Source organism: Lepidochelys kempii, chromosome 10 (genome assembly GCF_965140285.1).
Source record: "Lepidochelys kempii isolate rLepKem1 chromosome 10, rLepKem1.hap1, whole genome shotgun sequence".
Taxonomy (NCBI): domain Eukaryota; kingdom Metazoa; phylum Chordata; order Testudines; family Cheloniidae; genus Lepidochelys; species Lepidochelys kempii.
Genome location: NC_136389.1, coordinates 24,109,859 through 24,134,663, shown reverse-complemented (window position 1 = coordinate 24,134,663; position 24,805 = coordinate 24,109,859). Strand labels below are relative to the sequence as shown.

Here is a 24,805-nt window from a genome sequence, read left to right as displayed (position 1 = left end):
TTAAGGAATAGAACCACATTTACAAATTTAACCTCTGCTTTGAATGGCCCTATACTTTACCAAGGCATTAATTATAAGTTTGTTTCTTCACATAGCACTTTTAAGAAAATTAATTTGTGAGGTAAATGTCTGTCATTTTTTTCTCTAAGACAATGCTCAAAGGAAGAGGATATGTTCAGAAAGCAAGGAAGACAGTCACTGTAAACGCTTCAAAACTTCTGATGAAAACAAAAAAGAGAATATTTGTACAGTGTCAGAAAAAGAGGAAAATTTTTTGGGAAAGGTAACTTGCTTTATTTTACATGCTTAAAGCTGAAATCTTTCATGCATTAAATGTTTTAGTTATTCTCCTGTTGAAAGTAGTTTTTTATGTTAACTTCAGATATAATTGTCAGCTGTGCTGAACTACTTAAGCCAAGTTTTATGAATGTGAATAATTGTATTTCTAGACAGAATTCAGATTGGTTTGACGAAACTAAGAACTTTAGTAATCCTAAATTGGTTCCTCCATTAGTCTGGAGATTTGAAAATTATTCCTTACCATAAAAAGACAAATAAAATGGGTTACTTTATAAATACACCCAATTTTTGCATGTCTTAGTAGATGAAGTAACATTCATTTAAACTCAATGTTTACTTAACTTCTTCTTGAGTAACCTGACAACGCTTCAGATAGCTGATTTCCTCTTTCACTTGTTAAAATATCTTAGACCAATTGGCACAGTCCTACCTTCCAGAAGATAAAAATTGTGATCAGAATTGATTAGAGCTGTGACTTCATTCCCATTAGAGTTGCTAACTGAAAGTTTTATCTGAGTTATTTCATTCCTGTTTTAGTTCAATGTGCCCGTGTTAGCTGCTAGGTTTTGGTGGGCTAGAGCTTTAAAGCATAGAACCTAGGATATATTAGGTTGCTCACTTTGAACTCTTGTAGACTCCCACCAAGAAGAAGTCATCTCTTGAATTTAAGTGGCTCAGACAGAACATGATAGGCCTATTTATTTATTTTGACAATTAAACACCTCGAGTGAAATCCTGGTTCCATTGAAATCCGTAGTAAAACTCCCATTGACTTCAGTGATGACAAGATTTCACCCCAATTCTTATTTCAGACTTTCACCTGACGCTTTCAATCTCATGAAATTCAAAGAAAACAGATAAAAATCATAAACTGTGGTTTGAACTGCAGCTATTTTCATGGTTGTCCTGTTTCAAATACCATATGATTTCAGGACACAATCTTACATCATTGAAGTTAAAAGGAACCTGCCATTGGTTTCAGTGGAAACGGGATAGTGTTCTCTTCCTGCTGGAGAAATGGTTAGACCTTTACATGTGAAAATATGACCTCAAACGTTTGTGTTCTGCCTCTCTGCTGACTGGGAGTAACTGAACCTTTTTCAGGAATGGTACAGAACACACAAGAAAAATAGAGAGTGCCTGAGATTTTGGGGTATGAACCTGAGAACAGAGAGAATATGAATGAAAATGTTGTTTTTTATAAATTAATTTGTGAAAGCAACAAAGCTGTGGCTGGAAAACTGGCTGAGGAGCACTTTGCCTTGCTAGTGTGATGTAGCATAATGGTGAAAGCAAGGAAAGCTGCTTCTATTGGCAAAAGCTTGAAAACCTTGAGCTTTATGTAACATTTGTTTCTCCACATAACTGAAAAAACTAGATGACATGAGACATAGCTGGTGGAATTCTCATTTCTAACTGTTATGATTATAACTGGAAAATGAAGATGCAAAGATACCTTATTTGTTATGGTTACACTACCTATTAAGCTTTGAAATCTGAAATGGAAAAGGCTTCCAGGAAACTATGCTTCCTGTCTGATTCAGTACTGATCTTAAAGAAAAGGAGTGATTCTGGCAATTAGTCTTCCATAAGCCTTTATTCTATTTCCTGTGATAGTTGTGCAACTATAGCATCTAAAGAAAAATGAAGTCCTAAAATTGGTATCAGCACGGACTTGTAAGTAACAGATTTTTGCCAGATGGATGCTCTCAGCTTTAACCCCATTTTAATGTATTTTTTTTTCCTGGAATAGAATATCAAGGAGATATTTAAATCTCTCTGCTGTATTGTCACTTATCTGTTGTGACTACTGCGTGTGTTTAGGATGTTAATGAGTTTACAATTGGGTAATAGTAAGAAAAACAAATGTTTAATCTGTCAACATAAATATAGTGACTTACTATCTGCACAAACTTTATTCAGGTAACATACTCAGGCCAGGTCTATGCTAGAAACTTTTTGTCACTATAATAATGTCAGTGTAATTTTTTTTTTGACATTTCTATACCAGCAACACACTACTGTGTACGCAGTTATACTGGTATAAAAGTTGTTTGCCAGCATAACGTATTTTATTAGTAAAAGCTGTAAATTGTATCAGAAAAAGCATTTTTTTTGCTGGTATAAACTTTTTCTACACTAGGAAGGTTTACCAGAATAGTCATACCAGCAAACCTCTTTAGTGTAAACCTGGCCTTATCTAAGCTAATATAATGTAAAAAGTGTAGTTGTGGGGAAAAGGCTCATTTCCCAGGTATACAAGCTTCACTCGCTGAGCAGTATCAATTCTCCTTACCCAACAACAACAGGAGCAGCCCTTCAGCACTTTTGATCCTCAACCCACAAAAAGGGGGAAAAAGTCTATTATGACCCAAATATGATGGTCTATTGCATGTACAAGAAAACAATTTGAGAACCATTCTTCTAGATCCATGTAAGATTCAACTATAACCATGGCAAACTGAACTAGAAAAATATTTACAACATGTTACCATCACCACATTGAGAATCATTAATATCGTATGAACCATATCTCTTACGATTCAGAAGGCATGATTGTCCTTGCAAACAGTTGACTTGCAATAGACTGGGTAAGCTGTAAGGGAGGGGGAATACCAAAGCACAAAAATACTAAATTTTACAGATTAGGTTTGTAATTGACAGAACATTGGTGAAGCATTTTAAAAAATAAAACTTAGTTAAAATTAAAAAATATTAATTTATTTGTATATTTTCATTACCTCAGCAATGAATGATTTCTAGATTTGAAATGTAGCTTTTTTTCCCATTATAGGTCAAACACTTGATTCAAAAGCGTGTGGATATTTTAAATAATGACGTCTTTAACCATAAACTGGAAAGTTTAAATGGAAGAGTTGATCAAACACAATGTCGAAAAAAACATGAAGAAATAGCTATTACATTTCTAGTAAGTTTCTTTGCATTGTGCGTATCCTAAAAGTGTGAATTTATTTGTTCCGGAAGGTCTTAAATTTTCAGAATTGCACCTACATTGTGTGCATAACTTGCGCTGGAATTGCTTGCACTGGCATGAAGATTACACTTCTGTTTGTTCATAGAAAAATGAATTGGAGGCTGTACATTTTGTTACCTTTTTATTTTATGGCACGCAAATCTCAGTTGATGTTTGGGGGTGTTTTGCTCGTGCTTATCACATATGCAGAGTAGGAAATATGTGTACTATTTCAGGTTAACACTTAAAGTGATGCTCTTTTTTCTTTCCTTGTAGAAGAAAGTGTCTAAGCTCGAGAGACGTATTAATACTGTGATAGCATTTCAGAAGAAAATATTATTGAAAATGGTCACTAGTAAGGTATAGTATAATATGTAATACTTCAACGTAGGGATTCTATTTGCAATTAGTCATGAGCTCATGGGCAGTTATAAACAATCTATACTAAACACGTGCAATATGAAAACATAACTAAATAGATTTGGAGAAGATGGTATTGTATTGGTGTTACAATAGCAACTCAGAGAAAAACCTAAACTCCTACAGACACCTGGTACTGGGACTCAAAAAATGTTAAAAGAATTTTATTTACTTGCAACTGAGTTGTTACATTGAGAAGTTCTGTTTTTCAGTAGAATAAAATACAATTATTTTTTTCTTTCGTATTGCTTCAGAGGTCATAGGTAAGCAGCTCCCATTCTGACAGGAGGAGCAGCCTCTGAGGTATCAGCTGACATCCCTTCCCATAGATGATTGAGTACTTTAGACCCTCAATAGTATAGTCAATAAAACACAAGCATTTCACATGGAGCTCTGGATACAATACTGCCAGAATGATAGCCTAAGAAAATATCTGGTATGGGGCTTTTTGCTTCCTCATGGACAACATTTCTTGACGTGACATAAAATTGAAGATTTGTTGGTCAAGAAAACCCACGATTTTTGACTAGTGCCAAGCTTTGTGTAAACCTGCTTGGGATGCTAATTCAGACTGTTTTCAGGGGTGGCTTGAGATCCTTTAGAAGGCTTTTAAAATTAAGGGTTCAAGCTCTTCAGCTAGTGTAAATTGTCATAGCTTCATTGACGTCAGTGGGGCTATGACAGTTTAAAACAGATGAGGATTTGCCCCAAGGATTTGAGTAAAGATTGTAGGACTAGTCAAATGTACCTGAGCCATAGTTATTTTTTCTTTTATGAAACAATTGGCTTTTTATCTTAAATTTATATACTTTATGCAATGACAAATGTTAAAAATTGTGGTTTAAAGGTCTCACTGCAGAAATATCTTATTCTGCTTCTCGGTTATGTTTTTCTGAAAAGGTTTTAGAAACTCTTTTGTTACACTTGGTATTCTAGAAAAATGTAACTCGGATTAAATATACAAATAAAAAAAGTCCTTAGTGGCAAATGCTTAACAAATAGTTTGTCATGCTGAAGATTTTTGCTAAACTTTGGAAAGAAGGGAATTGCAAATAACACTTTTTTTCCTTTGCTTTATATTGACTGTCTGTATAATGCATCTTTTAGGAAATCACATTCATTTTTAGGGAAAATGTGCTTGTGTAAAAGGAAAAGGTCTGGTTTCCAAAACCAGCTCTGGGTCCAAGTCCACATTTCTTCCACATGCAAAAGTCTAATTTAAGTAAGAATTGTTTATAAATTGAATATAAGATCTCACCCTTGTTGTAAATATTCTAATGTGTTGTAAAACTGGTTTTATGTCTGTGTGATGGGACGTCTGCTCCACACTGGCAGAAAAGGGATTAAAAGCAGCCCTAAGGAGGCTACGCAGGAGGCAGCCAATCACAGAAGGGCTTATAGGAACAGCCAGTCAGGGCCGGGCTGGCCCATATAAGAAGGGCTGCAGAACAGAGCAGTTTCAGTCACTCCCTGGAGCTTGAGATGGGAGGAGGACTGGCTGCCTTGCAGGCAGAGGGCACCAAGCACTCTTGACAGAACAGTGCTGCAGGCAGAGAGCTAAAGGCAGCTCTTGGAAGGCTGCAGGGATCTGCAGACTGAGACCCTCATGCAAGGGCAAAGAGGGTGCTGGAGCCACATGGGAAGTGGCTAGACTGCAGTTTGCCACTGAAGGGAGTGGCCGGACAGTAGACTGCAGGTTGCCTCAGAAGGGGGGAACATAGAGTGTAGCACAACCAGAGGGCAGTGTCACTGAGGAGGTGCTGCAGTGGTGAGTCGCACCATGTCTCAGTCTGGTATTTTTTAAATTCTTCAGGCAGAGAGGGAAATCATCATTTACAAGTAAGGCACTTGTGAGTGGTTACTGAAGATAACTTTTTCAAACCAAATTATTATTAGATGCTATACCTTTCTGAGGTCAGCTATTCAAACACAGCGTAAGCACGGATGTGCAAATAGCATAATGTTAATTGGAAAAGTGCATGAACAGTGAAGTAATGTTTCTGTACTGACTTAACATTCAGTGCGTGTAAGAACAAGTAACTCTACACAACAAGAGAGTCTAGCAGGAAAATAGCAAAACTGGTAGTAGTGGATACCGAAAACCTGACTTCTTATATCCTCCTGATAGATGAATTGTCTGCTGCTACTCCATGCTTCTATCCCTACTACATTTGACCTTGATTTTTTTCTCCAGTTAACTAAAGGAACCAATTGTGTAATCGAAATTAGGCCCAGAATATGTTTAAGTGTCTACTCTTAAAACAACGGAATGTTTAGCTTGGGGAACGAAATGAGTGCTTTGCTTGTATGAGCTACTGAAACAGGGTGTGCAGGGTCTGGAGAGTGATGAAAGGTGACATCATCCAACAATAAGATGACAATGATCACCCAGTCCCCATGGCAGGGAGCAGGAAGTATTCAGGAAGAAGGTTGTAATTCTGTTTTTTGTTTGTCTCTGCGTGCCCTCAATGTCTGGTCTAGAAGGGCAGTTTCGAAATTCATACAAGCTCAAAATTGGAGATGGTGGAACTAACTATTTCGCACAGAATAAGAAGGGATTGGTAGGTTTTGTGTGGTTTAGATATTTGACAGTCAAGTTAATTTATTATTTAATTTTAATTTCCTATCAGTGTCTCTTGGACCATTTACTAGCTGTTCGTGTGTCTAGTGAATCTGTAAATGTTAATCTCTTGTTATTGTAAAGATAGGCCCTGGTTTAACGATCACATATATAATGTGAATTATGGAGGCGGGGGAAGGTTTAAAAAGGCACAAATCACCCAGAGGCAAAAAATGCCATCTGTTGCTCTGAAAACAAGGTGTGCATGAAATCCAGGACATCCGACTAACTCAGCACTGGTTGTGGACACGAACAGACTTTGCCATGACTTTGTGACCTTTTTTCTTTTTCTCAGGCAAATCTTCCGGGTGCAAACTCGCAAAATGCGATACTAAATAGAACCAAATCTGTTCCACTGCTTCCTGATAACATAAATGGACGATCAGTTTCTTTAGTTAAACATGTATCATCATCATCCCATAGACAAACTGGTTCTACTTCTGAATGTGTTGCAGAAGAGCCTGTAAGGTAGGTGTCTATAATGACCACACAAAAAAAATAAATTCAATAAATATAACCCACATATTATGTATAGTTTTAAAGCATTTACTTGGAAAGAATCTACTTTTTTTTCCTCAAATTTTACTTTTCCTAAAGGTGCTAGATTGGCATACGATTAATTCTTATACATACTTAATTAAACATACGTAATTAAACATACGGTTAATTCTTGTACATACTTTACTCTGGAAATGTAGTCGGCTTCTTAGCCCTCTGAAGCAATACAAAGACTGCTTCAAAGTTGCCACTTACAGAATGACTTTGTAAGAATGGGTTCAGCTCAGATTATTAATCAGTGACACATGAACTAGCCAAGATCAATCAGTTTTTATTAATCAAAGATTAGGCGTGTAAGATTAATCGGCAGACACAGATTAATACATTTACTGGTCCAGGCCTGTAGCTTGCACAGTTCCGAATTGGTCATTGTTTTATGGTTTTTTAATACCTTATTTACTACTTTTGACAGTTGAGGTTAGTGCACCTAGTACTATTCAGTCACCTTCAAATATCTATCTTGCGGTCAGCAAGCTAGAGTAAGTCATAAACTAATACACCCTAATTTTTCAGCTTGACGTACTTAAACAATTTCATCATATTTTGGCAAACTTAACAAAATGTGTTTTAATGGCATAATACTTCTCAATCAATCATTTAATTTTGCCCTTTGCAGTTTGGAACACACTTGGGTTGTTCAGCTGGAGAATAATGTCAGCATCTCCTATGCACCTGTGAGATGGTCTGTGTTTCCCTTTATACTCCTTTCTTTGATTTTGGTTATAATTTCATAGCCAGTCATGTTTATTTAACAACCATACATGCAGTTAAAAATACCTTTAAGCAGCCATAAAAATAGGTTATGAAAATGTGTCATGCTCTTAGATATATTTTCACTCTACAAGCAGTATAAGATTTATCTGCTAATATTTTTCCATTGTTCCATTTAGCACAGTTTGCATAAAGCTTTAGGAAACTTGGCCTATATGCTAACAACTTCTACAGTGAACTCTTTTCCCCACCTAATGTATCTCTCTAATGCAGAGTAATCAACAACCTCTAATTTCCCTTTTTGGGGATAAAGTAGTTTTACGCTGGCAGTTTTTTTAATCTGGGGGATACAAAGTAATAAGGTGGGTCAGCTGAATGTGAGCTCTCACTACGATGCAGTGGCTAAAAGGGCTAATATGATCCTTGGATGTTGAACAGGAGAATCTCAAATAAGAGTACAGAGATTATATTGACAGGTTTCAGAGTAGCAGCCGTGTTAGTCTGTATCCGCAAAAAGAAAAGGAGTACTTGTGACACCTTAGAGACTAACAAATTTATTTGAGCATAAGCTTTCGTGAGCTACAGCTCACTTCATCGGATGTGAGCTGTAGCTCACGAAAGCTTATGCTTAAATAAATTTGTTAGTCTCTAAGGTGCCACAAGTACCCCTTTTCTTTTTTTAGAGATTATATTACCTCTGAATTTGATACTGGTGCAGATGCTGGTAGAATATTTTGTTCACCTCTGGTGTCATCGGTTCAGGAAAGATGTTGGTAAATTTGAGAGGGTGTAGAGAAGAGCCACGAGAATGATAAAAGGATTGGAAAACATGTCTTATAGTGAAAGATGCACATATCTCAATCTATTTCAGTTATCAGAGAGAACATTAAGGGTGACTTGAAGCTTAAAAGTGTCTACACAGGGAACAAAAATTTGATAATGGGCTCTGCGATCTAGCAGACGATGTTATAACATAATGTAATGGCTGCAAGTTGAAGCTTAACAAATTCAGATTGAAAATAAGATGCAGACTTTTAACAGTGAGGGTAATTAACAGATTGGAAAAATTTACAAGGGTTGTGGTGGCATCAATGGCAATTTTCAAATCAAGATTAGATGTTTTTTCTCCAAGATATGCTCTAGTTCAAATAGGAATTAATTCAGGGAAGTCCTATATCCTGTGTTATAAGGAGGTCTGAGTAGATGATCATAGTGGTACCTTTCAGCTTTATAATCTTTGAATAGTTGGTGTAAGTCTGAATGGATGGGCGCTGTGAGTGTTGGGGCTGCATTCTGAAGAGAAGGACTATTTATAAACTCCCTCAAGCTAAGTGCAGTCAAGGTGTTTCTGCTAGATTTCTACCAGTGATTTAGAGAACTGTTAATTTAAGGTTTTAATTACCTTCTATGTCTTCCAAGAGGAAGTTGTTGATCTGATTCTTGTAGCGTTTAATGGCGGAACAAACATTAGCCTTTAATGCCTTTCATAGATGGATGGAAACAGTGAGAGCATCCCCACTAGAATTCTTACGGCAGTCCTTTTTTTTTTTTTTTTTCTTTTTTTTCTCCCCTTCATATTCCTAGCAGGTTATCATTGACCCTCTAGACCATTAACCTTTTGGACCCGTCTCCACTGGTAAAAATTTTTAAAATTATGCCATCTTTGCTATCACCTGTTCAGCTCTTACTGGCGTCATAATTGCAAGCACCATGTTAATTAGAGATGTTAACATCAGGAAGGTAGTCTCTTTTCATCATGTCTGAAGAATCTAAAATGTTTCAAAATTTTGTCTCTGGCAAATAAATCCTGCGTCAGGGCATACCGGGTCCCTTGGTATATAGATTCATGCCATTACACTAGAACAGTTCTGTCTTCTAGACACAGAAGGGAAGAATCACTGGATGATTTTGCAAAGGAATCATGTGGTGGTCTCTCTGTACCTTTTAGACAGTGTTGTCAGCTGAAGCAGCATTTAATTGGAGCAGTACTTAGACATCTTTCAAAGGGAGTGAATGGGAAATGGAGTTCTCCTCCCACATTCCTAAGGCTTCCTTGTTCTTCACTTCTTAGTCTTTCTTAGGGTGCTAGCTGGGGTATTGCTTTTCAGATCACAAAGCTTGTGTTATAATAAATGCGGTTATAAACTGCAAATCCTTAATTCCACTTACGTGCTAATTTGCTTTCCATGACTGGATCAGTACAGCACAGAAACCACCCCCCTCCACCCAAGGATTTTGATTCCTGGAGGGAGGTTTGTAGGATTTAAGGAGATAAGATAGTTGCATTTTTTCCTTCACTTTTGGGGTGGGATCAAAACATTGGGCTTGAAGAGAGAATTTAGAGGGCTTTAACATGCTACAGATTGATTGATTGGTCAATCCTGCTTGCCTTTCTCAGGCAGGAGGGGAAGACCCAGAAATTGTTCTGTACTGATCCAATCACAGGAGGTGAAAATATCAAGTAAGTGAAATTGAATTAATATATCTTGTCATATTTTGTTTACTGTTTGTAATATCAAACAGATAATCTGCATCCAAATAGCAATGTAAGAAATATTTCATAGTGAATATAGATCTTAATATGAACTTCATAAAACTACTTATTGTTGGATGGTGTCCGGTGTTCAGGCAACACTGTCAGCATGAAACATAGTAAATTTGAAAAAAAAAAAAAACATTAATAGTAGTTTTAGGTACTATACATGTTCCTGCGATTTGAGATAAGGGATTTGATCAGTGGATATTTGATATGTCATAGGTCAGGACCTTGGGATAATAAAGTGTTTGATTTTTTTGTTTGTTTGTTTTTAATGTGGGGAGCTAGAAGGTTACAGGTTCAAAGTGTACATAGAAATTTCTAATTGATAAGAAAATTTCAGATACCCACACCTCTGTGGATGTGCACATTTATTCTGTTGTGGATTCGTTTAGGGTGATCGTTGCCATAAAGAAATTGATAGACTTCCCAATCTTGTTGTGGTTCAAATGCAAGACAAACAAAGCTTTTAGCAAGCAAGCGGGAAGGTCTGCCATGTCGGCTTTCCACCCTCTCTTTTATTCTCCTTCTACCCATGCGCATTACATACTCAAACAGCAAAAGGAATAATATGACTTTGATTAATATTCTTATTTACCAGCTTCTATCTACTACATTCCTTGCTCTCAGGCCTTGAGCCCAGTCCTGGGAGGCTTCCCATGGTTCATGTCCTTGAAAGGAGCAGTGTGTGCACTGCTCCTACACAACACTCAGGGTGTGCCCTGAATGTTTCCAAGTGCATGAAGCCTTCACAATCTCTTAGTTTTTCTAAGATGAAACAAAGATGAAACAACCAGGGTTGTTTTTTGAAAATGGGATCTTAGAACATGAACACTTTTGAAGTATGTTACCTTCTCTGCTGTTATGTGATGGAGATATAGTAACTGTCAGATCAGTACATTGTAATGCCAAGCTGAAGGGATTTTAAAAAGTGTCTGCCTAATCAGATATTGAGTCATGGTATTTGGGGAGCTCTTTATTTGAATGATTCATATTCTATTATTTTGGAGTTTACAGCTAGCCAAGGTGCTATAAAATGCATTTGTTTTCTTCAGTAAAATACAATTGATTTCTTGTTAAATCAACCGTCTGAGCTTCTTGACTTCTAAATGTGCTGTAGCTAGTTCTTGATATCTTACATTTGAAGAGGGGGGACCTGTTTTCATGCATCTCTAATTTTTTTGTTTTGTTTGTCAGCTCTGATGAAGTTATACTGATTTCTGTGGAAAGCAGAAATTCAACAACTGTAACAACTACAAACAATTCAGGTATCCAAAACTAACCTTGGCATGCATGCATCCTAATCAAAACAGATTTGATGAAAATAATTAAACCACCATACTAGCCTACAACTAATGCTTTTACTCTTTTAATTGTATCAAAATATAATTTTCCTTGGTTGCTGTTTAAGAAGAGTAAGAGCAACCCATCAGTTTTAACCATAACTTCCATTTGCTTTACCCATCTCACTAACCATGCTTGAAATTTTTTCTCACTAACAATTAGCGCTGCTGCTTCTTTTTTTTTTTTTCTTTCTTTCTTTTGAGGGAACTATCCAGTTGAAAAAGAGTTTAGCATCTGTGCTGGCCCATTGTCTGTGAGCATTCCTAAATACGCAGCTGCAGAGGCTTCTCCCTAGTCTTACAGAGGTGTCTTTGGACTTCAGGGGCCCCTTTAGAAGAAATCTTGGCTGGCTGACTTGATTGCCAGACCATTGCATTGGGGCTGTGAGTCTCCGTGTCATTCACTTATGGCTGATTGCTGCATGTATGTCTACAAGTCTATTTGGTAATTTTTTGGTATTCCACTTATTAGATGGACATTTTTGTATCCTGCATCAACCAGATTTATTAATTGAAAGTTGAATTTTTTAATCTTTTGTGAAAATTGTTTCAGATGTTCAAAAAAAATTAGTTTCTACACAAGTAGAAATTTCCACTGAAGCTCAATCCAAAAACAAGGTAGGTTAAGAGTTTATTTTTTCCCTCATGCTCATCTGCTAAAACTTAAAGCTAAATTTAATTGTTTGTACATAAGATAATGAAACAAAGCCTGTTTTTTCCAATGTTGTGGTAGTGATGCTTGTTACTTCGGGTCATTTACCATTCTGTGCAGATACAGCACATTCTGGTTCCTCTTTTGCACCTTGCTGAAGGAGGTACTGTTGTTCACATTGCTGTGTTACCTCATTTTCACATCATAAAGGTGAACTGCAATGAAAATAATACTGGGTTTGTGCTACCTTCTACTTTTCTGTAGTTCTTGTCTACCCTGGAAGACTTTAATATCTGGAGAACTAGTGAAATGATGAGATCACAAGAGACCGAAAAGTTCAGCGTATGAAAGGGAGAAGGGATTTTTTTCTCACTGTTCCAAAACTTTTTGGTTTTTTTGTAAGCACCTATTCAACTTCAGTGAATAATAGTTTGGGTAAAGGATAACTTTTTAAAAATTCAGCACCGCCATCCCTCAAGTAAGAGCTCACCATAAGCGTACTTTGATATCTCTAAGCAAAAAACGAGGCTTGACATTATTCATATTTCTAATGTGGAAAAAATAAGCAGAACTTTTTTAGGCCATCTTCATACATCAGAAGGAAACAAAATAAAGTGCAATTCCAATTAAAATAATCATGTACAAGTCCCTTTTTAAAAGCAGAATGTATTCCCTAAAATAAATAACTGTGGTAGTCACTTCTGGCATTCCTTAAAAAGATGATAAGCCTTAATATCGAGTGGATTATAGAACACACAGAAAATGTGTGTCTCATCTCTTTCCTTTCTTCCAAGGACCCTGGATTCACCCACCCAAACACACACAGTCCCAAAGCTCATCAGATGGAATATCTACTCTTGAAATTTTTAGGAGATCTGCTGTACAAGCAGTTTGGGAAGGAAAAGATCAGGGAAGCAGACCCTCCTCTCTTCCTGTGTACTTGGCAGAATTAGCTGCTGTTTATAATTTTTGATAGATAATGATGTTTATTTTTAAAGCTTTTTTTTTTTGTGGAGAGGATTTGACAATTTAATGACAGTAGACACTGATATTCAAAAAGCTAAAGCTTTACCATCATTAAAACACAAATTGTCGACGTCACATGTCAATATATACAAAGTAAATATCTTTAAATCAAACTGTATTAAGTTTTCAAGCAGCATTTTTCTTTTCCTGTCTATAAATTTTGATCATCAATGGAAATATTTTTTCATCTCTTTTTGTGTGTATGTAACAAGTATTAAATATTTTCATATTTTGTTCCCTTTTGATAAGCAAGGTGAGGTTCAATCCCAAACACTTTGTCAGGAGTCTGTGTTCCTATGGGACTGGTGACCCAACAAAAGGCTCTCATCTTGCAGGCAAAATTTGGGCTAGGAAACCATATAATTTGCCAAGATAAGGTCAACAAGAGTGGTCTCTAAAGTCTAAAGCAGACTTGTGGACTTATTCTTCAAAAACATTAACATAAGGACTTTAACTCTTACATTACTGATATATAGTCTCAACCTTAACTTCACCGTAGCCATATTTTTGTGTGGATGTTTTTGCTACACTAGTACAGTTGGATCATGTCATTTGTATACTTCTGTTCCAATAGTTAATAAGCTTATCTGGTATTCACTTACAACACCCTAAGAGCTTTTCTACATGGTGTGGCAGTGTGCATTATATGAGTGTGATTTCTAAAGTGCACTAATGTGGTACACATTAATTGGTCAGTGTAGATTCTGCTGTTGCACACTAAAGATTTCTTAATGCTCTTTAACATAGTGCCATTTGAAACACGTTAAAGCACACTAGAGAACCTTTAGTGTGTACCAGCGGGGTGCGTGTGGACCAATTAATCAGTACATTAGTGCACTTTAGAAATCGCATCTCGTTAGAGTGCATTTCCCCACTGTGTACAGAAGTACTGTAGGTTGGGTTTATTGCTGAAGAGTTTAATTTAACATTGACTTTTCAAAATGTAGATTAAATGTTACACCCAGTCTTTCACATAACATAGTTTGAAAATGCTATTCAAAACAGCACTTTTTTATTTATTTCAAGTCTGAGAATATTTTTATATAAACCAGTTTGTGTATATATAATGTAAGCAGGCTAAGCTTTTGGTTAGACTTTAGCAACAGAACATGTTAAAATTATATCCATTTTTTAGATGGTCTGTGTCCAAATTGTTCTAAATCACTTAAATGGTCAGTCTACACACAAAGCTTCCTGTCTTGCCTTCCTTTCCCCCTCCCCCCAGTAAAATAAAATAAAAATCCCTGTTTTGGTTAATGAAAAGTGGGATTTCACTGGTGGTAGCAAAAGTGCAAACACTGGTATATACGGGGCACCTGGGATTTCTACTACCATGTAGTTAGTATAAGCCTCCTTGGGAATATTTAGACAAGATGGTGGTGGAAAAACTGCTCTCTTCCCACTACACTTCTGCTACCAATGGTGGAACTACATCAATCGGAGCAACTGCAGGAATTAGGGGGGGGAGGGATAGTGTATATAAGATCTAATTGTTTAAAATCTATATACAACCATTATACAAACACTTGTTCAGTTATATTAAATGATTCCTTAAGTTTACAACTGAATTACTGTATTGAATAAAATAATAAACAATTCTACATCTTCCCTTAGCAAGAGGGCAAAAAGGCTTTATTTCAGACAGCTCTAGAAATAAGAAGCTTACTGGCAGTCTTGTGCATTGGCAAGCTGTGTGAAAACTTATCCTAAAGCATACCTACCTGGAAGGAAACTAGTGAAAAACTGTCTATGTAGATTTGCTCTTAGAGAGCCAAGACCTGTATAATTATCATTGAGATCCATTAATGTTTATAAAATCCATCTTTTATAGTTTTTGTCCTCGTACTGTTGACTGATTGGCTAGGTGATCTACTGTGATATATCAAGTGTATTTTTAAATGTCTGAGTTCTTACGGATACTGACACTTATACACTGTACTTATTTCTGTTATTTTTCACATCTACAAGAAGTTTTATATAAAAATGAGCATTTCTGGTAGTTTAATTTACAAGTAAGTTTGCATCCTGACAGTTCATAAATTTTAACAGACGTATTTACAATTAAGCCATTGTAGAAACAATTTAATTGGAATTGACATTGTTTTTACAGCGTGCTGAAGAACAAAAATGTGCAGTGATTGATCTAACAGAAGAAGAAAAGCACAATTTTGATAAAGGTGAAGGAAAAAATAATTTTGTTTATAGAGATTCTGAAAATGAGAACTTAAAATGTAATAAGTGTAAGTATGAAAAAGTACTAAATCAAATCAATTTTAAACCTAAGAGAAAATAATCTTGTGGAGTTGTGAGATTGGGACCCATTCCTTAAAAGAAAAAAACTTTCTCCTGAAGGGAACTGCTTCTGCATATCTTCACTGCAGTAGAGTACCTTGCAATTCAAGAACAGTTCTAAAGTAGTTTGTTTTTTAAGGGATGTATGCTTATTGACTCATGGATCCAGTGTCCCACTGTAATGATATTAGACCCTGCTACTACAATTGTTCCTAGTCCCTCTCTCCAATGCTGCAAGCAGATGCCATTCATTAATTGGTGTTTCACTAAGATTGAAGGCTGCAGCTGACCAATCTCTTCCCACCTGCCTAACAACTGAAATAGGAGCCAGGAACTCAAAGCCAGTTAGTCACAATACAGCCTGATTTGCCTTCTTGCCTATAAATCTTAAATATTCCCCATAATGAGGAGAGACTCCTGTTCCTCATTCATCTGTGGGTGAAGACTTGCTCCCCAGCACAGAATGAGTTGGCTACTTGCCTACCACTGCTCCTGCAATGAGAAGACCCCAAATTAGGTGCAGAGTGTTTTATGTTTAGGTGAGGAGGAAGTGTAGTAACCAAAGACAGGGAGATTAATATGGACTTTCATGGGTCACATGTTTGGAGAACTCTAGTTGCTGGTAAGTAACATTCCTTTTGCTATAAATCATATGCAATTGTCCAACTTCAGGATTTGAACTCAAGTAGTTTGGTTTCAGTGGAAATTGTTACTTGGCGATATACAGCCTTGAGGTGATTTGTAATCTCATTAATTTTTGTAAACTAAGCAGGATTTGTTCTAGGTCAAGACCTGGATGGGAGAACTCAGGGTGCTGCAGGAAATAGTATTAGTGGCTGGCTTGGTAGGTTGCCTTCTTCCATCTCAGTGTGTACAGAACTAATGCTCTATCCTGGAGTTAAAAAGTACTGTGCTGTTGTTAATTTTGTGTTTCGTATGAATTTTAAAACTGGATCAGAATCTTTGTAGTAATTTAAGATCACATGCCACTTTTTTGCAGTAGAATGGGTGTTGGGCAGTATCCTGGAATAAATAAGTTATTACTTCCTAAATTCTTCCTGCAGCTAACTGGTTTCTTTTTTGTTATATTCTTCTTCTAAACTGCCACGATAGTGTTCCTGTGCTGTTAAAAGGCTCTTGCATCCCACCAAGACAATGTTGCATTTTAGTGGTGGGTATTTAGTGTAGTAGTTTGTAAAATACGTGAAACTCAGAGATCATTTTGGAATGAATGAAGATGTTGTATTTGGTGTAAGATATTAGTCAGATGTTCAGCTAAAACTCTGTTAACTGAGTTGGTCATCTGCCTCCAGTGTGAACAATAAATAAGAGCATAAGAGTGGCTATACTGGGTCAGAGCAATGGTCCATCTAGCCCACTATCTTGTTTTCCGACAGTGGCCAGTGCCAGATACTTCAGAGGAAATTAACAGAACCGATCAATTTATCAAGTGATCCGTCCCTGTCCTCCACTCCCAGCTTCTAGCAATCAGAGGTTAAGGGACACCCAGAGCATCGGGTTGCATCCATGACCATCTTGGCTAACAGCCATTGATACACCGATCCTCCATTAACTTACCTAATTCTGTTTCGATCAAGATGTAAAATATCAAGATGGACAATTAAATGAAATGAAGACTGAACTATCCCTCTTACTCTCACTTAATGATAGCCCGCACACGTCTGGCTGAAGCACTTTAACAGTGTGAATAACTCTGCTGCATGTATGTTTTGTAGAAAAATAGAGATTTCATTCTCCAGGGTCCTCAGTCTCGCACCTTTCACAGTCTCTGAGAAATCCTCAGTATGTAAACATAACCTTATTTCACAGATTTGTGGCTTTTTAACCCAGTTCACTTTCAATAGGTGGTAAATTACAGTATTTAAAACTTGCATTTTGTTTACAGGTAAGTTAAAAGAAGACCAGAATTCTGTGTCAAACAAAAGTAATTCAAAGACAGCAAGCCCCAAATCAAATTGCCTTGAGCCACCAGCACAAGCATCAAATCAGGTAATTTTTTTCTTTATTAAGCTTTCTACAATTTTTATTTTTAAATTTGTAGTGTTTACAAATTTCAACTGACTAGCTTTTCATGAATCTATGATATACAACTTAATGGGAATTAAAACAGACTTTTAAAGGACATTTTTGATGAAAATGTATCATTACGTTTGTTTTAAACTAGATTCCTTGGCAAAGGGTAAGTTACTCCTTTGAGCCACAAGGAGGTAGTACAGTATAAAGAAAAGAGTAATAAAGACTTCAGTGACCATGAAATACTTATTGCAATAATGGCTCCTAAAATGGCAGCGATTTCTAATAAAAATACTAACTATTAGAAGAAGCAATATTGAAGCAAGAGAATGAATCAGATAGGCAGGCTAAAATGAACTTTTCTAAAAAATATTGTAGAAAATGTTGCAGTAGAAAATTTGTCGTGGGGCAAAGACCAGCAAGGAAAATTTCAGTCAAGGGGGGAAAAAACCTTTCTGAAATTGAGCAAGTGAAAAGGGGTTTGAAAATTTCAGCCATCGGTGTGGTCCAAGACTCTCTGTGTTCAGTCCTGCTCCAGTGTCTAAAATGAGTGCGAGAATGAGGGAGCAGTAATTTAAACATCAAGTATCTAAGTGTGCATGTTTTATTACTGTTCCACCCACAAATAAGTTCCACTCCTGTGAGTTGTCAGAATGAGGCACTGTTCACAATCAATTGTGCAAGTGTTCAAAACATGATCATGTGTGGTCTCTCGGGTCCATGAGTTTCTCATATTTGAGGTGTTTGAATATTCCATTGGGTTCTACTAGGCTGCTTAGCCGTGGTGGGGCTCATGTGCCTTGCTAGGTTCTGTGGTGCTTCTTGTGCTCGGCTCCTCCTTGACTGAGGACCAAAAAAACAAATAAAAAGAACGCAATGGCATCTCTAAAACATCACCCACTCATGGTACCAAAATGAGAGATCATTCACTGTGGATAGTGCAGATCTGCAGTCTGTACTCCCACCCCATTCTTCTATCTTGCATGCTTTAATTAGCAATGGCATATTTACTTTAAAGTATCATGATTGGGCATGTGAGTTAACCTCCCACTGAGATTTATGCGTCACCTCACATTTCTTGGAGCTGTTATTCCAGACACAGTTAGGTAGGTGTCACTGTTCTGGTTAATTCACGTTTTCAAGTTTCTCTTCAACCGTAACCGCTAACTCGTCTCTTAAATTATATATATAATAGCAACTTGGGAGAGGAGCTGGTATATCATACTGCTGCATACTAGCCCAGTTTGAGCCCTGGATGTGCCACTATAAAGGATATACCACACAACAGCACCTTCAGTTTTGTAATGGCAAGACAGATCAAAGTGTCATCAACAAGTAACATCAGTTTCTTCTTGCCTCCTACTAACATTTGAGCATCTGCCACCCACCCATCCATCCCAGCTCTGAGACAAAACTATCTAATATCTATAGGCAACCCACACAGCAGCAGGACAAGAAGCATGACAAGTGAGAGGCTGGAGCCTCTCCCAGACTGCAGCATCACATTATGGATGAAAGAGAGCCTTGCTCTGTAGAGTGCAGGCTCTTCAGGATGGGTACTGTTGCCTTTTGTGTTTATGCCTGGCATATTCTGCCCACTACCTTGAAACAAATAATTAATATTAGTTCAGTTCCATTAAAGGGTTTGGGGGTGGCTTCTGAACACTGAGACTGAAAATATAACTCTGGATGGAGCTCTCCCTTCTTGGACAGGAGCATCATTTGTTATGGGACAGTAGTGGCAGTTGCCTCTTTCTCCCTCCCCCCCAACCCCTACAGCTTTTCATAGGTCTATATGCTCCATTATATCTCTTATCTTTTTGTCTGTCCGTCCCCCCCACCCCCCACCAATTTTTTAGAATATTACATAATAATTGTGATGGATTCCACCCAGGGTACCTGGAACTGCAGTACAGCTTTTCTCCCTGAGTTATGATTCCCACACACTTCACTTCACTCCAACTCACTGGTTTAGATAAAGCAAAAACAAGCTGATTAACTACAAAAGATAGGTTTTAAGTGATAGCGAACAGATCAAAGCAGATTACTGAGCAAATAGACAAAAAATGCAAACTAAGCTTAATATACTAAATAGATTGGATATGACTAGCAGATTCTCTAAGAGATGATACAAGTAAGCTTCAGATTCTTAAGGGGCAAGCTGCACTTGCTTTACAGCTTGGAATCCCCAGGTGTTTCATTCACAGACTAGAAATCCCTTTAGCCTGGGTCCGGCACTTCCCCCAGTTCAGTCTTTGTTCCACAGGTGTTTTTAGGAGTCTCCTTGGGTGGCGAGTGAAGAACACCAGATGATGTCACTCCTTGTCTTATATAGCTTTTGCATATGGCAGGATCTCTTCGTTCCCAAAGCTTGGTTCCCAGAATAGTCTGTGGAAAAATACTGACATCCCAAGATGGAATCCAGAGACATGTGGTGTCATCACATGTCCTTGTAGAGTCAAAGCAGCCATGACTTGGAGGCTGTCTGTAGCGTTTTCAGGAAAGCTCCCTGGGTGGGAGATAATCTTCTCCTAAGGCCTATTGTTTTTTTCCAGAATGGCCCATTGCCCTGAATAGGTCCTTCCCCACCCACTATCTAGACTGAAAGCATCTTGTCTAGTGGACGTTACCCAGGTGTAACTACATTTGAAATACAAATACATAGCCAATATTAATAACTTCAGATACAAAAATGATACATGCATACAAATAGGATAATCATATTTAGCAAATCATAACTTTTCCAATGACACCTCCCATGACTTATAATATCACTATGAAGAATATGGAGTGCAGTGTCACATTCGTCACATATAGTATTGTATAGGCTGACACAGCTTTGCTCCCTTGAATTTTTCTGAAATGATGTCCCTGCTTTTGAGAAAGTGATTTGTATGACTTGCAGAGCTTTCCATTGGGTTAGGGCTGGGAGCCATGGTGTTATACCAACAAAATAAAAACCAGCAGGATCTTAGTAAAGGAGAAAAGGCAAAATGCCACATTTATTGTGAATACAGAAAGAATCATAGTAAGCAGTTAGTTATAGCTATAACATTCCATTCAATCTCATATTTATTCACACATTCATTCATACACACACACACACACACAGGTTCTGCAAGGTTATCATAATAGTTACCACTTGACGCCTTCTTTAGCCGATGGACTCTGGATTCTTAGGCTGGCACCTCCCTGATCATTCAGTTATTATCCACACCAAGCATCCATCCACATACATCCTCTATCTCTATTTTAATCACAATTGTTAACAAAGCGAGATGAATACAACAAAAGGGTGGGGAGTCTCTGGTTGCTGTTTCTGTTACAGAGTATTGTTTTGAGTCTCTCTCTGTGTGAGTAGTTATTGTTACAAAGAATTGCTTTGAGAACAGACTCTGTCTTAGAATGTACTAACACAATTAGCAGCTTGCAAGTTTCACACACAGAGGGAGAGAAACAATACCAAAAACCAAGAGAGCTCTTAATTAGTTTGAGTAGCAGCCGTGTTAGTCTGTATTCGCAAAAAGAAAAGGAATACTTGTGGCACCTTAGAGACTAACAAATTTATTTGAGCATAAGCTTTCGTGAGCTACAGCTCACTTCATCAGATGCATTCAGTGGAAAATACAGTGGGGAGATTTATATACATAGAGAACATGAAACAATGGGTACCACCATACACACTGTAACCAGAGTGATCACTTAAGGTGAGCTATTACCAGCAGGAGAGCCTGGGGGGTGGTGGGGGGGGACCTTTTGTAGTGATAATCAAGGTGAGCCATTTCCAGCAGTTGACAAGAATGTCTGAGGAACAGTTTGGGGCGGGGGGGGGGGGGGGGGGAGTCAGAGACACTGTGCCACCTCAGAAGCCTGAACTAAAACTGGCTCAGGTGCAAAATCCAAAAGGTATTGCACTCCCATGGACTGTTATAGAAATTGATCCCATGTGCGCTCCTGTAGAGAGCTATCACTTGGGGGGGAATAAACATGGGGAAATAGTTTTACTTTGTGTAATAATGAGTAAACTATTTCTGCATGTTTAATCCCCCACCCCCCACTGCTGGATATGGCCCACCTTGATTATCACTACAAAGGTCCCCCCACCCGCTCTCCTGCTGGTAATAGCTCACCTCTATGTATATAAATCTCCCCACTGTATTTTCCACTGAATGCATCCGATGAAGTGAGCTGTAGCTCACAAAAGCTTATGCTCCAATAAATTAGTTAGTCTCTAATGTGCCACAAGTACTCTTAATTAGTAATACCCTGGAATTTAAACTATGGGGAATCAAACTCATTTGTGATTTTAATACAGAACTACTTTAATATGATCCAACAATGGGAGAGTGGTATCTGCAGAAGTTGCCAGCACACGGTGAAGGGGTGACTCCAATCATTTTTGTGTCTTTTTCACCTCAAAGAGATTGGCCAGGATCCTTCTAAGGAAGCATCATGGGAAAGAAAAAGGGGAGTTGTGATTCTTGGAAGAGCTTAATGATGGGAGAGAAGGGATTGACTACTGCCAGGGAACATCCGGGTGTGAGAAAAATCTGTTTCTATCCACCCAAGAAATTTTTGCATGCCTTATGCTAAAAGTGTAAAACCAAATGTAGTAACAGGATTTTATGATCTATCTTGTGACCTTACAGGACTATAACTCTTTAGTGGATCAGTACAGATGCTTCCAGGAGCAGTAAATTGTTCTCAGCCTAAAATATTTTGTTAATAGATGTACAGACCTGTCTGCAGTATATCCTCAGAGATAATTAACTATCAAAAAGAAAAATGTACAGAGAGAAAAGACAGTTCTGTGGTTTGGGATTTTTTTGTAACTGACTCTAGTACTATGAGGAGGGTGGAACCACTATGTCAGTTCTGCTTTTTATTCTGTCCTTCTGGATGTTCAAAAGGATATGAAACCAGAATAAACCTTCTAAAATAGCTATGACACTCTCTTCACAGCTGCCTTCTTGGATTTCTTCTGAGATAAAATCTAAGCAGCAGTTTTTAAAGATCTGTCAGTTTAACTTTTCTTTCTTTTTGAAGACCTACATAGAGTGCAAGCTTTCTGCTCTGGTAATTGCTAGTGAGATAGGAACATAAGCTCTTTCTTTCAGCATCTTACATTGTATGATATCTGTACAGAACAATCCGATTATAGGATGGTTGTCAAAATTCACTAATAATAATTAAACTTGATCAAGATACCTACAGTATTATTCATATTGGTAAAGTTAAGTTTTTTAAAACCTTTCAGTCCTATGGATGTGCTGCTGCCTGCCTGAATCTGTAGGTATTTTTTGGAAAATTTATCAGAGTGCAATAACAGAACACTAATTGAATTGTGACTATGCAAATCTATCTAGATATAATGTTGACCTCTGCAACACTCATTTTGGGACAACCAAAAATAATCTTAACACAATGTTTGTTAGTAGTGTCTTCTGCGCTTTTGTGTCGGGGGGGAGGAGTATTGGATTTATGGAAAATAAAATCAGTTAGCAAAACTTAAACATTTATGTAGCAGCAATAGATCATTTCCTGTGACTGTTCTTGTCTGTTGACTTCTTAGAGACTGTAAAATAGGGCTAGTTTAGAGGGAGTCTTTGGAAGGGTTTTTTAAAAAGTGGTAAAGTAACATAAATTCAGTAAATAAAGCATTGCAGCATGACATACCGGAAAACAAAACAATTTAACAAAATACTATTGTTGGTTTGAATTTAGTATTCTTATCCATACAGTCATTCTAAGAACTACTGAACTAATAAATACCTAAAATGAAACTAATGCAGCATTATTTACCACAATACAAAAAAACTTGTTTGGTAAAGCTGTTACAATGAACTCCTTAACACTTTCAAAACTGTTTCCTAAAATGGAAACACTTAATCTGAATCAAAAGTTAGCGCACATTGGTTGATTTGTTCATTAAAGAAATATTACAGTAATGCTAAGTTATTCACCTTTTTTTCTTTTTTTATGCTCTGTAGATTCTTGAACATTTTCCACATCTTCCTCCGCTACCAAGGATACCTCCATACCCAGAACTCAAGGATGGAGTCAGAGACACTGTGCCACCTCAGAAGCCTGAACTGAAACTGGCTCAGGTGCAAAATCCAAAAGGTATTGCACTCTCATGGACTGTTACAGAGATTGATCCCATGTGCGCTCCTGTAGAGAGCTATCACTTGTTCATATACCATGAACACTCCAATAACAGTACTGTACCACACTGGAAGAAAATAGGAGAAATAAAGGCTTTGCCCCTACCAATGGCTTGTTCTTTATCACAATTTACAGCCTCCAAGAAGTACTACTTTACTATACAATCAAAAGATGTATGTGGACGTTATGGACCATTTTGTGATATACAGTCAATTACTTTAATTTCTCTGGAAAACTCATAAGCTACCTCAGTAACTGTTACATGGTTGTTTCAGTTTGAAATATTGTATTTTTACTTGTAAACAATCCAGAGCCAAGGAATGAATTGTACTACAGACTGTATTCGCTCAGTTCTGTTTCTTATCTATCATGCCAACTATCAGTTATTTATATTCTGAGCATTGTTCTATACATTTTGTAAGTTGTTTCTAATAACTTGACACTGAGAATTCTGTTTATAAAACTAATTTCAGTTCTGTGTTTAGTTTAGTTATTTTCCTTCTCAGTCCTTCCCCTCCCATTCCTTTCAATGGGCATCATTACATGTAGGATGTACTTGGGACATAAAGGAATAAAATTTTCTACTTGGTAACTATGAATTTTGATGACGATCATGAGATGAGAAATCTAACATGTCATGAGTTTTGTGGTGCTTTGTTCACCCTTCCTTTTTGTATTTTTGGGGGAAATAGTGGTTTTTTTGTGTTCCATTTCCTTCACTAAATGGTACACAAGCTTTCAGAAGGTTTTAGTTCTTGTACTTGAGTATACTCAAACAGTAGTACAGGAGCATCTCCATTATTCTGAAGCCTCTGAAAAATGTTTGTAAGGATGCAAGTCTCTGTAGTATTTAAAACACTATAGTTCCTGTATTATTACCCTACTACAATCACCTGAGACAATCATCTGGACCATGATCTTTTTAGAGATGCTGCATTGTAAAGGAACACCAAGTGAGATTGTTTCGTTGTCACCCATTTTGGGCAAGAATTAAGCTTCTGGGGAAGTTGATTAAAGTGTTGATAAATAAATGTTTTCCATTGCTTTATAAGTACTTCACCTGCTTGTATCTTCTGGTATTAAAGAGGCTTCACTTGCCTTTAGGTGTGGTACAATGGTAGTCATTACTCATCCAGATAGACATTTCATAATGCCACAAAGAGGTAGGTGACTC

General features: G+C 37.3%; 1 protein-coding gene across 5 annotated transcripts in view; it reads left to right on the top strand.

Annotated features, from left to right (window-relative positions):
* ATF7IP2 (activating transcription factor 7 interacting protein 2) overlaps positions 1-24,223 on the top strand; it is a 56,317-nt gene extending 32,094 nt beyond the window's left edge. For 4 of the 5 annotated variants that reach the window (XM_073362468.2, XM_073362471.2, XM_073362470.2 and 1 more), the window contains exons 3-12: positions 150-283; positions 3,095-3,229; positions 3,551-3,634; positions 6,610-6,782; positions 9,982-10,044; positions 11,317-11,387; positions 12,016-12,080; positions 15,251-15,317; positions 17,339-17,442; positions 23,457-24,223. In XM_073362468.2, the coding sequence (XP_073218569.2) occupies positions 150-283; positions 3,095-3,229; positions 3,551-3,634; positions 6,610-6,782; positions 9,982-10,044; positions 11,317-11,387; positions 12,016-12,080; positions 15,251-15,317; positions 17,339-17,442; positions 23,457-23,873 (1,313 nt within the window). In that variant the 3' untranslated portion in view covers positions 23,874-24,223. The remainder of the gene's footprint in view (positions 1-149; positions 284-3,094; positions 3,230-3,550; positions 3,635-6,609; positions 6,783-9,981; positions 10,045-11,316; positions 11,388-12,015; positions 12,081-15,250; positions 15,318-17,338; positions 17,443-23,456) is intronic. The other variant, XM_073362472.2, reaches the window with a different exon arrangement.
* The last annotated feature ends 582 nt before the right edge of the window (positions 24,224-24,805 follow it).